Consider the following 13,881-nt stretch of genomic DNA (forward strand, 5'->3'; position numbering starts at 1 on the left):
ATGTCTCCTGGAGTGCAGTGGAACCTGCCAGGTATATTTTAAGACACCAGTGAAATTCGACTAAAGTTTAGGAAAATGGGCAGAGAAAAAGCTATAATAAATCCTTTCAACAAGTTGGATTGATTCGATCATTCAACAGCTGCACTGCAACTGCCCAGAGAGCAGAGGTTTCTGGCATAGCCACTCTAAATTCTTGCCAGCACGCACTAGCTAGATATCTGCAGCATTATCTTGGCGAACAGCTCTAAACGGGATCCTCTGGCCAGCCAGAATCCGTAGAAAACTCATTTCCATGCTGCCAATCACAGAGCAACTTCAACTGCTTTAAAGAGAAAACTCAAATTTAATCAAAAATCTATTTATCTTTCTACAGAGTCATGAATATTTCTTTGGCTCTTATCGCTAATTATTCAATATATGTGTGTCAGAGCGACATTCCCTGCCTTTTCCCCTAGGCCATCTCCTCATCTTTCAGCTACATCTCTGTGCAGCAAAAGCCACAATCTGCCCTTGATAACAAATAAGTATATCGCTCAGCAAGATCAAGAAGCAGTTGCTGCCTGCGGGTACTGCTGCAAAAAAGCTCCGATGCTGGCAGTGTTTATTTCAAGGGTGATGTTGATTTTCCCCGTCTAGCCTGCCTGGGGCAGGAAGGGCTCTCTGAGCGGTCATTCACAGCTGTGACTCTTGGACACAAGAATCTTAAAAGATCTTGGGAACCCTTAGCAAAGCATTTACGTGGGACTTTGACCAGAGGAAATAAGCCAGAGTGCATTGGTGACATCCAGGACAACCTTAAACAAGGGTCATGCATGCAGAGAGAAATGGATATATCCTTGGTGCATCTATCCTGAATCTCACCTGAAAAAATAGAAAAGTAATTTCTGATCTGTGCATAGCAAGATACGGTGATCCTACAGCAGATCTGAGACAACCAGTGCCGTATCTTCAGTGCAGATGTGATGTGCGTCTGACTTGTGCAAGCAGTTCTGACCTACTGTTTCCTTACACAGGTAAAAGAGACCTGCACTGTGCACACACAGACTGCCTGCCTGTGTATGGCTTCTGCAGCAACTGCTTTTCCAGTGAAGCAGTGGGTTGATCAGGAAGCACAGGGAGAGGTGTTCTGTATGACCTTACTCTACAGAGTGACAAGTCATCTACTGCACTTCCTGACAGTTCCCAGGTCCCATCAAAGATGAGTGTCCATGTTGGGGCCTTTGGATCCATGACTTAAGCAGATACGATTTGGGGAACAAGAAATGCTTCTCTGACTGCCATTCTTCAGACCTCACAGCTAGAGGCAGTGTTTCTTCAGAAAGGAAGAAGTCTCACTCTCTCTGTTTTCCTATGCATGAAGATACCTTGATAAAGTGGACGCAATGAAGTCCTCCTGTGTCTGGCTGGTTTTGCTGTTGCTCAGATGCTAGAGTCCCTTCTACCTCCATGTTATTCAGTATTTCCAAGCCGGCTTTCAGAAACAGAAGCCACTTGTTAGTGCAAAAGGCTGCCTGTACTTTCCCCCTGTTCTGGGCAGCAAAGGGCTGAGATGAAGGGGAACACCAGAGGAGCAGCAAAATAGATAAGCTCTTCAGGAGTTCTTCAGAAGGTTGCATGCTAGAACATCCTGAGTGGAGAAAGTAACAGCCACAGATCACACAGGAAAGTAATGCAGGGAAGAAACGGTTCCAGGAGCAGCAGGTAGTTAGGGCTGCAGTGAAGGCAGTAGCTGTAGGTAGGGCTGTAATTAAAGTGCGAGCTGTGGTTAAGGTTGAGTGCTGTTTTGCAATTACATCTTCAATTCAGACATTGAGCTCTATATGAGAAAACTCAGCATCTAGCCCTCAGCCAAGCCATCTTACAGCTGTTTACTCCCCAAGTGTAAGTAGACTTTCTGGGAATTTGCAAATCAGTTCATTAATTAATATATGAGTTCAAATTGTTAAGACTTGGATCCTTTAAGAGATCTTAATTGAAAAACTGAAACAGACCATTTTATTAAAAGGGCACAAAGATGGCAAAATTCAATATTCAAAAGCTAAGAATTGCTAAAGCTTGGTTGCTTGGTGCCATGAAGGACAACTTTGGGATAGATCCATCTGGTTGGCTTACTGGAGAATCAAACTCTCTGACCCTCTCCCGGAATCCATCTGTGAAGGCACACAAAAAGGCACCTTAAACCAAGACATTTACAACTAATCTCAATCTGCAGGTTCCCCAATTTTCAGTATAGTGAATATTTGTAAATTTAAGACTGAGATGAAAATCCTACCTAGCATTCATAGCAAGGCTTCAATGTGGTGAGCAGAAATTATAAATAGATCCATAAAATGAATGATGAGGAAAAATCAAATATTAAATAGCTGTTAAAACAAAAACAAAACAACACACCATCATCAAAACACCAAATGAGACAAAGATTTGCTGAAAAAGAACTGTACAAGCTTGTAATTAAAGGCCATATTCTAATGTGCATGAATGTTCTGGGGCCAAGTTAATTTTATACGGACAACTTAAAGAGTAGCATATCTTATCTCAGTGCTTTATTTTGCAGAATTAAAACTCTTTTAACATACCTTGGGATGTATTATAGGCAAGGCCAATATTATTCCTTATTAATAAAGTTGTCTGATATTTCCCTTCATAATCCTCATTTTAAATTGCTTATGGCTTACCATCAATTTAACGTCTCTGAGATTTTCTCTGCCGGTTGTCTGCCTCACACTGGTTTCATGTTTGTGTATGCATGTGTGCTGTGTACAAGCCAAAACATTTCCACTATTTAAATCTAATTTAAATTAAATATGTTTTCTCCCATAAAAAAAGGAAAATTTCTAGCATCCTCAAATGTAAAGGGAAAACTTAATGATTTGTTCACATTCTCTGGAAAAATGTATTCAAACATAACCAATAGAAAAGCACAGTTTGCATTTACTGATGGAAATTTTCCAGAGCATCAGGATGAAAATTCAACCAGCACTGGCAACACTTCCCAGACCAAACTTTTTATCTAAAACTGATACCCAGCTGAGTGCAAAAATAACAGGAGTTAGATCTGGGACTGAGAGCAACAGACTGGGACAATGAAGTAGGGGAAACTAGAGCTGGAATTTAGCAAAAGAGTAAAGGATCTGGGACATGGGACCAAATATGGAGCAGAAATGACTGGCAGAATTTGCTAAGAATGGAGTGGAAAACAGAGAAGGAGATGGAAATGGAGTGCTGGTAATGGAAGCTCTTGGTGAGATGGGGTAAAAATTGCTAATTCTGGCATATTCCAAGTTTAAGAGCCTAAATTTGCAACACTAGCAGTATCTGGATGCAGGACACTTGCATATGTTTTAGATAACATGCACACATTTGTATACACAACTATATAAAGTGGAAAGAATATGTGCAGCATCATGCCTTATCATTAAAATCAGAAGCGGTGCTTGGACACTGAGGTGTACGGCAGCTGAGTACCACACCACCCTTCTGAACTAATCTCATCACAGGTGTGGTGATCCGCCAAATACAAGGTGTACGGGAACCAGGAGCTAGATGAAATCTGTTAACATTTTTAACAAACACACAGCGCACTGGATGTTCCAAATGCCCTGAGCTCAAAGAGAGCCAATGATCAATTCTAATGAGAACAGGTGCTTTTTTGATGTATACAGACAGCCGGTGGGTCTACAAAGTGTTGCTGGGAATTGCTACGGAGAGCTGAGAGCAGAGGAATGCACGGTGCTGGTGTTGGAAGTTGCTGTTTTCTCTTCCATCATTATGCCACCGGCAGGCACAACGGCTTTCTTCTCACTCAATAAAATTAGAGGTCATAATCAGCATTGTTCTCCCACAGGCACACGGCTTTCTGGATCAGGCCAGGGTTTCCCTACGGAGACGCTGTTATGTGGGGACTGCTGCACATACACCCAGTTAATTGTGGGCCTGCCAGCAGTGGTGGCAGTCTGTGTACCAACTGCCTCTTTACAGATCAGGTCTGGTGCTACAGCAAGCTACCTTTATATTGGCTTTGTCTTAGCTCTCATTTGTTTGGGATAGAGAGATTTGGAGGCAGCACAGAGAGCAGTTCTGCTGTGGGGTTCTCCCATCTCCTGGCAGCCTGCAGCAATCTCCTTCCAGTGGGACGCGGCGTTTCACAAATGAAATGAAGAGAAGTGAGGAGATGGCAAAAATGTACTTTGTCAGCTTTCTGTAAGGAGCAATGGGGAATTAGGAAGGATCATTACAAAATCCCAAGAATTGTACCTCAACAGTATTTTCCTCAATCTTTCAGTTTAGCAATGAGCCCTCTTTGTTCAAGAAAAGAGAACAAGGCCCAGAGAATTTCCCAACCCTTCCTACTTTTCCAAGACTCCTTTAGAAATGACTGCAGTTTATGTTCAGAGCAACTTGGGCACTGCAATGACTCGTTCAGATGAAGAACTGAAGCACAAAAAGGTAATGTGTCTTGTCTAAGACCACCCTGAATGCCTGCAGCAAAGACAGAAATCAAGCTCAGATCACCTGGGTCCCAGTCCAGAGGTTTAACCGTAAGACACTCATTCTTCTTGCCTAGTGACAAGTCAGGAGGGATTGGACAGCATCTACCATTCCACAGCATTGCGAGGCAGCATGCTGGGAAGAATCACTGTGAAAAGAGATGGGGGAGTGCCCTGTTACTTGGGCATTTCAAGGACCATCTCTCCATGAGAATGCCTTGTTGTGCAGTTTCTGCAGTAAGCAGAATTATTCATACAGCTTCTCTTCCATTCAAAGGTCTAAAGACGCGTGTTTAAAACTACAGCTTGTTCCTCTGTGCTGTGTATACACAGGATTCGTGCAATACAGGATTCCAGTAATGGGGATTCATCACAAGCATGGCCTGATTTGCAGTCTCCCAGTGACAAATGATGTCAATGAAACAGCCAGTCTGTCCTTAGCTCCCTCTCCTACACAAACACAACCGGACTGAATTTTTACCACATTCTCCAGGTAGCCATTGATACTACAGAAAACCATGGTGAATGATCTAAGGAGTAGCTCCCATCAGACTGACTCTGTGGTTTGCCATTTGGCATATCTCAGGCTGCGTGAATATCTTGGTGAGGCCCGCTGAGGATCTGGGATGACCTAAAGCCTATCCAAACTTTGGACTCAGCAGTTCACTTGTGGCAGCAATGGATTTTTGACTGCACTGTAACTGCTCTGCTGTACTGACGAAGTTCCTTGCATCATGCTGCTACACCCCAGCTGATCCTCCCACTCTGCCCGACAGAAATACCTGGAGACTCCTTGCCTGACTGTCAATGCAAGTGTTACAGTTTCATCTCATTATCGGTGTTCACAGCACAGATAAAACCATTCTGGAAATTAACTTCTGGGTGCATGGAGGAACATCTCATTAAAGCTCAGTATCTCAGCCACAATTTGGTCTGTCTTGCTCCTTTTCATGCTGGCTCAAAGTACCAGCTACAAGGGGAGGTGAAATTGTTGCCTCAAAAAGCTCTGAGGTTGGTTACTCTGCTCTCCAAGGGAAAGGGAGTCATAACGGGATTGCCTTTCTTTGTGAACAGTGTGGCACACTGTTATATACTCCTCCCTTCCTTCCTCCCTTCACCCCCCAAACCAGATAGATCACAAGACACCAGTACCAGCCATGCTGGGCTCCATGCCAGGAGAATTAATGAAGTGGTGTAATAGCTCACATGGAGGCCTAGTGATTGGCACCACACTTAAAATGCATCTGCAAGGCAGGAGATCATAGTGTTGCTGCTGTGTTCTGTTTATTACAGGCACGTCTCTTCCGTTCCATTGATTTCTTTATTAGCGCGTTTTAAGGCCGCATCGTGGGGGCTGGCCCTGCTTCAAGCATGGAGGCTTGAATTCCAGCACTGCTTATGGAAAGGAAATCTCCCTTTGAGATTCTAGACCTGGATGACAGAGCCCACTGCTAACAAGAACAGGAACCCTACCGAGAGGTTCCCGGGGAGTCTGAAAAATCCTGCAGGGCAATGTGAGACTGGGTTGGGTTTTATACTTCTGTTTTTTTTTTTTTCACGGAAGGAAGGGAGAAAATGTTCTTTAAAGAGTAGAGAGTCTTTGTGGTAACTGCAGTGAGAACTTCATTTCTTAGTCTAGACGGGAGGTTTGAAAGCAGCTGCAAGCAACAGATGTGCAGACTCATAGCTCCCTGCTTCTCATCTGCGCTGTTAAGAGGTCAAATCTTGCCTTGACACAGACAGGAAGGAACGGGTGCATCTCAGTGTTCTCATCAACCACCATTCGATCACATCATCAGCTTCAAACAATTTTGCAATCCATTATTCAAGACCTGGAAAGCAGAGCCGTACAGCTCAGGACTGAGAGGCAGTGGCTGCGCTGTGCAGGGAACCAGGACGGCTCCACGAATTGCCTAGCCTCAGGGCACAGACTGAAAAAACACAGACTGTAGCAGGCTGAGGATGGAGATGGGCTGCAGTCATCAAATTTACACTGCCAGGGGCCAAGAAGAGTAGATCTATACCAGAGGAGACGCAAAGCTGCTGGTACTGCCTGCAACTCCAGTTGCTGAGCTCACAGCTATTACAAATTCAGACGCCACGAAAAGCTGGCGTAGTGGTGCCAGGCTGCAGCAGCTCAATGCAGCTGCTGCCCTGCCACAGCTCACTGCAGCATTACAATGCACAGCCAACGTGGCATAGGGCCACGGCTGCAGGGGGGCTGTGGTCCTATGAGTGCCTGCAGTGTCCCTAGAGGTGATGGGGATCAGAGGGTATTGCCCCTCAAGAGCTAGCCCTGTCCCCAGCGAGGCACCAGGGCTTCAATTGGCTGTTGGGCTTATTGCTGGCTCCCTTGGACATTCCTAGAAAGCTCCTGCTGGCAACCAAATTAACATGGAAGTGTTTTTATACTGCCCCTGCAGTATTCCTCCAAGCAGCCTCCTTTGTATCTGCATTCATGCCCTGCTTGTAATTGCAAAGGACCCTCTGCTGCCTCCCCGTCAATCCTGGATGTGAGCCGAAATGAAGCAGAGTGGAGCACAAGCAGGAAAAGCTGCAAGCAGGCAGCCTGAACACAACACACAAATTCCATTTCAGATCCCTTAGATCCATTTTTTTTCTACCCCTCAATATTTTTAAAGCCACTTCTTAAAACAGCTACCACTACTGCTTTAATTTCCCAAACATATGTCCACTGAAAGCAAACAAGCCAGCATAGGCAGATGAGTCCAAACTTGAAAGCTTTGACTTTTATATCCACATATGACATCTACAGAAGCCTACTTTTCACTGTAAAACACTTAAAAAAAAACCCAACAACAACAAAAACCACTTCTTTTAGCTAACTTATACACTACATACATTTTATCAATTTACTAACTTCCTAGGTAATAATGAGGCACAGTGTGAGCTTGCAGGTCTTCCTCAACCCCCCTGTTATTGACAACTTTTATGTCTGGAATCCATCACTGATTATTTGCAATATGTTCTGAGACACTCACCCACAACTGGTTTCTAACAAGCTGTCCCCAACCTGCAGCGATGCCATTCCGAAGTCTGCTATCCGGATGTTGTTCTTTTCATCCAGCAGTAGGTTTTCTGGTTTTAAGTCCCTGTGGCTGCAAAGAAAGGATTAAAATGTGAGTTAAATTATCCCTGACAGCTTTTCCACTCCAAGACTTGTTTTTTTTATCCAGTATAGCATCCAACCTATTATATTTTAATTGATTTCATTCTTTTTCTCTCCCAGATAGGAGAACACACATATCCAAGATCCAATCTTTGCAATACTCTAGACTATCTCCCAAATGCCCACTCCTGATGAATACAAGGCTTGAGACTGCACTGCCCTGATAGGAAATGAATATCTGCACCTTCCAACAATATCAAGATAATTTGAGGGAGGAACTGAGGGAAATCAGAGGAAATTTTCAGTTTGGATTTAGAGCTGATGTATTCCATCAAATGCCAACTCCTTAAGGTAGGAGTGAACATCATCAGTGTATTCTGTCAACAACAGGAAACAGGATTAGTGATATCTAGAGGAGAAAAAGCAGACTTGTTAAAGCTGCTGCAGAAAGACCCTATTAGGAATTGTTTACATAGGGATATGGCTTTGAAATCATTTCGGGCAGCTAGTTCTGATGGAGAAACCCCTTGAGCCCAGCACTGCTTATAACTGAGGGTGTCAGCACTGGGAAGGAAGAGAGAGGATTGCCTCCTTTCAAGCAAAGCTCAATTTTCTTATTATTTGGCAACATAGGAACAGCCAGGCAGCCACGCTGCTGTAACATGGTAAACATTTAAAGCAGGATGGCAACTCCTGCTTTAAATCAAAACAATTACATGTTGTCTAATTTATTAATTTCCATTACCCACAGCCAACACCACCATGCACCCGTCTGCTTCTTAGAACTCAAGTACTTTTGCACAACTGTTACGTTTACTTGATTTTATATGCACAGAGAAAAATGTACAAAATTTGTGATGATTTTGCTTTTTTTGCTTTTTATTTGCAACTCTTCGAGAGTCACAGAGATGAGAGAAGCACTTCAGGCAAGCTGGAGAAGCAGCTCTTCTCTTGTTTTTGCTTATGAGAAGGCAAAATGTCCATCTTTGATGTTTTGCTTGATAAAAGGTGCAAATCGGAGAAAACTCTTCCAAGGCAGAACAGCGAGTTCAGGTACTCAGTTTGAACACAAACCTGTTGGAAATGGCTGATTGACAACATATGTGTCAGGCAAACAACAGCCATTTGCTACAATGGTTCAGTAAAAACAGCTGCCTGCCCAGAAAGTGAACTCTGCAGAAGACCCAGCATTAGCACAGCCTAGTGCAGCGACACCAGCAGCAGAGCTCTGCCCTATCTTTATGCCATTTTCTCTTCACCTCTAATTACATCCTCTAACACTGCTCATGCACACAAGTGTAACTCTACCCCTAAACACCTGTAAAGGTGGTCAGTCTGTATCCTCTCAGAGGAACATATGGAGCATGACAATGCCTTGGAAATGATCTCTGATCTGAACAGAAGTCTGGAATGATCAATCAGAGACAACGTGTAAATAATGCAGGCCAGCTCTATGCAAAACCAGAGCATGCTGTAATAGGACACTTGGGGAGTGTAACGGATAGAGCTAAAGGAGGCTTCCAGCAAAATAGCACATGTTCCAAACAGATACCGACCATTTACCTTATCACCGAGTCCTAGGATTGCTCTTCCCTTCCTTTTTTAAAGAGCATAAAACTTGGTCTCCAGTCTTGCATAAACATGATGAACCCTGCATGTTAATGCTGTCTTGTTAATCATGAGCAAACAATCTCGTAAATAACTAAGCGGCATGATTCAGATTTGTGAATATTTTCATCTGAAAAAGCAAAAGGTACTCTATAAAATCCCTCTTTCTCATAGAAATCAAAGTTTCAAGGTACCTGGGGACAGAAGACTCATCCACCATGCAACAGATACCAAGACAGCCATACCTACTTGACAAAAAAAGTTGGGGATGAGTGACAATGAAATGTTTCAGGACTGGGAATGACCAGTTAGCGGTCAGGAAAAGAGGCCCTGAATGCCCTCACCAAGGACAGCAGTCCTGGACAAAGGCAGTATTTGGCGACACCTGCCAAATGTGAACATGCTCCAGCCCCCGCAGTGAAAAGGACAGAAGAGCCCACCGTTCTAAGGCAAGCTTGGAAAACCAGACACTAATGAGATGGTGGTGTGTGATTTAATCTTTCCTCCAGCAGACATCCTGGTCAGCTCTCATCTTACAACTGGTTTCACTAATTGGGTGCTGGGAAGACCTCATCCGACCAGGGGGATGCACAGAAGTTCTCTGGTCTGAGTACTAGGGCCCAGTGGCAAGTAGCAATTCCCTGTAAAGTGAGCAGTGCTTGCCTGATGCTATGAAACAAGAAACCTCCCCTTAGCACAAGCTGAGTGTGTGACCTTTGCTTTGTGTGGCTTTTTAAATGGTTTTGGTTGTTTTCCAGTCTTGGTGACTGCTCCTGGCCAAACGCTGAACAGACGCATGGTGTGGATGCTGAGGGTGCTGCTGTCCACGCCTGTTAGCCTGCAAGGAGCAGCACTTGCTGATACTGTAGATGTTCATTCTATAGCAGACATCCCGCTGCCTGCCTAAAAAGACCGCAATTCTTTGCTAATCCTAAAATCGTACAGTTTTATTTAGAGAGAAGGAAGACCATTTGAAGGAATGTCTGTTCACCATGGCTGAAGCAAGTCTCCTCAGTGCTGGTGGCCCTGCTCTTTGCCTGGTCAGCTCTCAGCCTGCTAGCCGGTAAGGTCAGTAAGGATGCCAACTAACTAATGCCAGTCATATCGACAGTTTCTTTAGGAACAAAACTAATGAAAAAATGAAGCTCCTCTAAAGTGGCAAATAATTTTTATTTTTTATTTTTGGAGAGCCACGGGAAGAGAGAGAGGATAGAGGATGCCTTCATCCACACTCCAGATGTGAAGTAAGCTCCACCTCACTGTGCTGTGCAATGCTTTGTCCTGAAGGGTCAGCCTACCTGGGCTGATGGAGCTCTTTGGGTAGAGGTCCTGGCCCACCTCACAGAGACCATTTTGAAAGCCTTACATTAGACCTCAGGATCGGTGGGACTAGGATGGTTGGATAATGTGTGTGGAAGGAAATCTGGAGTGGCATCAGCCCTTAAAATTTTGGTTTTTAGTCTCTAGACTCTCACCAAAATAAAACCAAGGAAAATTACCCTCTCTTCTCTACAGCCCACACAGCAGAGGGGAGAGCATGGACTCTGACAAGAATTGAAATGTTTCCTTCTGACTGGGCGCTGAAATACCTGAAATTGCAGCTCTCTGACCCTCCCCCTCCCTCCTTTAACACAGTCCCTACTGCCAGGCATGGATGGTGGTGAGCACAGGAACCCATGGCAGCCCTGAGCATTTTTTGTTGTGGCAGCACTCCTCTCGGGATCAGGGTGCCAATGGGACCAGGCAGTGCTTGCACATTCAACCACAGGAGAATTTTATGCCCCAGATGGAAGTTTTCTTCCAGCTGGGACATTTCCCTGCTATCTATCTTTGGACCATTTTGAATTTGAGGAGCATCTTGGGGACGGTATTGAGGCCAGGAGCCTGCACCAGAGTGGCAGAAGCAGCATCCCTGCCACTGGGAACGAGACCTCCTCTCTGCATTTGCATTTCCCATCTCTGCACTGCCAGCTTTCCAAAGGCCAGAAGGAAGGGAGAAGAACATATGGGAATAGGGAAGGCTTGTTATAATTTACCTAAGAGCCCAGCCACCCGGACGGCCTCATGCATTCATATTTGGAAAGAATTCTCTTGTGCCAAAACGAAACAAAACAAAAATCCCACTGTATGTGGTAATTACTTGGCATTACATTGGAACATTGCAGAGTAAACGCCTTTAATTTGGTCCCTTTCCAGCTGATCTCTCTGGCTCTCCATGTCTTCTATGACCGCATCAACTCCTCTCTCTGCAGGTGAACAGAGGACTCGTTACCCTTTCATTGTTCTAAAGGCTCTAAAGCTGTGGGGGCTTCTGCACGTGGCTGGGAAATAAGAATAGAAGAAAGCAGCTCCTTTAGTGACAAACAGGCAAACTTTCCTCTTGAGCCCTGCATATGCTGAGAAGGCACACAAAAGGAAATGCAGCCCTGCAGGAGAAGTCAGTGTGCCCCTGACCCAGGGTGGCCACAGAGTGCCCAGAGCTCCTCGCCCAAGACAACGGAACAGGAAGAAAGCTCTACCAGCCTGCATGCAGCAGGCTTTTGAAGGGAGAGCCTGTGAGTGAAAGGGAGCCATTGAACACGCCATGACAGGGAAAGTACACACTGTCAGGCTCTCGGCATCATCCCTCTTTTACATAATGCAACAAAAGCTTTACAGTTCCCTTGCAGCACAAGATGAGGAGAGGGGGGAGAGGGAAAGAGAGATTTCTGAAAAAATGGTCCCTTGCAAATTGGCACAGATCTCAGAGGTGGTGCAGAGAAAATGAAAGGCACGCACATGCATTAATGTGTTCTAGCTTCCCACTCACACGCTGGCCAAGCTTGCTTTCTGGTCGCTCCCAGTGATGCTATTCAGCTTCCTTCACTCACCTCTCCAGTCTGTCCTCCTGCTCTGGGGATATCCCCGTAGCTGTACTGCAGGCAGTCACAGCACAGTTAAAAAAGAGAAGTAAAACAACCACTTTCTCCCCATCACCTAGAGTTGGCAGAAGATTTCTGGTATAGAGACAGATTTGAGATCTTGGATTCAAAGAAACTATGTCACTTGGCACGAGATGATGAACTAACCCCTTATTTTAAAGTGATTTTTGAGCTGAAACGTTCATATCAGTTTCCATGACGACTCGTTGTAGGTCACGGATTTCTAACTCAAGAAACCTCCTAATTGGAGTAGTTGCAGGTCATTTGTACTAATCAAATTGTTGGCTACTTTGCAAATGCTTTTCTTACTGACCCCAAACTCCCAGAAGGGCCCGACCACAGAATAATTGTTCTGCAGTATCCTCTTAAAAGTGCTTAGCACAAGCCTGATGTGATGCAAATAATTTACCAGTAATAATTAATAGTATGAGAAGAAGTATTTTTGATTTTCATGAGCAGAAAAAGCCTTTCATCTTATTTTCTCTTGCTTCTGCAAATGATATCCAAATGTGTAACTTGCATCTACCTACAGAGGAATCTTTGTTTAGAGTCATGGTTGCTATGCTCAAATTTAGTATTTTTTTCACAGAATCCTGCAGAACAAGTAAATATAGTTATAGCTAGGAAAAAGGACAACATCTATAAACATATCAGGAGACCTGAAAAAGGGCTTGAATGCCTGAAACCATCTGCTTTTTATACAATTATTTCCACTGATCTATTAAAATATATTACCCCTCCTTGAAAACCTAGCCTCAAAACATATACTCTTGTATTCCAAAGCCAGAGCCGACTGTCAGGTCTCATCACTACAAATGCACTTGCCAAAGACTGTTACCTGGTTATGCTTACAATAAGACTATGCCATTTTTGAGTTTCCAGTGGCTTACGTAAAGAAATAAACTTACAAAAATACATGTCCTCTGACTTTAGCTGAGCTGGTAATTTTGCCTGTGACATTGCAGCTGCTGTACTTGATGGTTTTTCTCCAGTTTCCTGTACAAGGAAAACATGAAAATTCCTCACTGTTTGGAGTGAGTCTCAACCATAGACCTGCAGCTCCTAGATTCAGGCAATGACTGGCAAATCTCAGCACTCAACAGCAGAAAAAGGCAGCTTTTGAATTTGATAGTCTGAAAGAAAACTTCAAAATCTAAGGGCTCAAGGACCCCAAGAAGAAATAACAGAAACCAACGTTATTAAGTTTTGTGATTTCTAACAGTTTCATATCTGGAGGCCCTGTGTCATGATTTCAAAGTGTCCAGTTGCAGTAATCTTAATTACTCAGCAGACCATCTCTGCACAACAGTATAGCACCCTCCTTCTAAAAGAAGCAAGGCAAAGCTGGAATCACTAGGAGGGTGGGACTATCTAACAGGAAAGGTTTCTCATGGCACCTGGCATTCCTCAGCTTTCTCTGCTTCTTGAAGACATTCCAGGTCTCTTCCTAAAAGCATGCTTCCTTTATTGATAGTGCTCTGCAGCTCCTGCCTGCAGTAATATACCAGAGATTTTGGCACTACCGCTGTGAAATCCTGAACTGCTATTTTATAAGGAGCCATTTCCCCTCCTGCACCAATGGGAAGAACACCAGGCGAAGTCAAACAAAGCTCTTATTCATTGCCTTAGCCCCCCAAGTCACACACCCCCATGCGTACGCAGGCACACACAGACACACTCCAGCGAGAGCCTTGTGCGTACTCAAGCAGGCACAGCCCCAGGCAATGAAAGGAGA

General features: G+C 44.3%; 1 protein-coding gene across 6 annotated transcripts in view; it reads right to left on the reverse strand.

The window, feature by feature from the left end:
* BRSK2 (BR serine/threonine kinase 2) overlaps window positions 1-13,881 on the reverse strand; it is a 308,252-nt gene that overhangs the window by 78,257 nt on the left and 216,114 nt on the right. For all 6 annotated transcript variants that reach the window (XM_080596108.1, XM_080596112.1, XM_080596110.1 and 3 more), the window contains one exon: window positions 7,490-7,606. In XM_080596108.1, the coding sequence (XP_080452234.1) occupies window positions 7,490-7,606 (117 nt within the window). The remainder of the gene's footprint in view (window positions 1-7,489; window positions 7,607-13,881) is intronic.

The sequence above is a fragment of the Anser brachyrhynchus genome (genome assembly GCF_964034855.1).
Source record: "Anser brachyrhynchus genome assembly, chromosome: 5".
In the NCBI taxonomy this organism is placed as follows: domain Eukaryota; kingdom Metazoa; phylum Chordata; class Aves; order Anseriformes; family Anatidae; genus Anser; species Anser brachyrhynchus.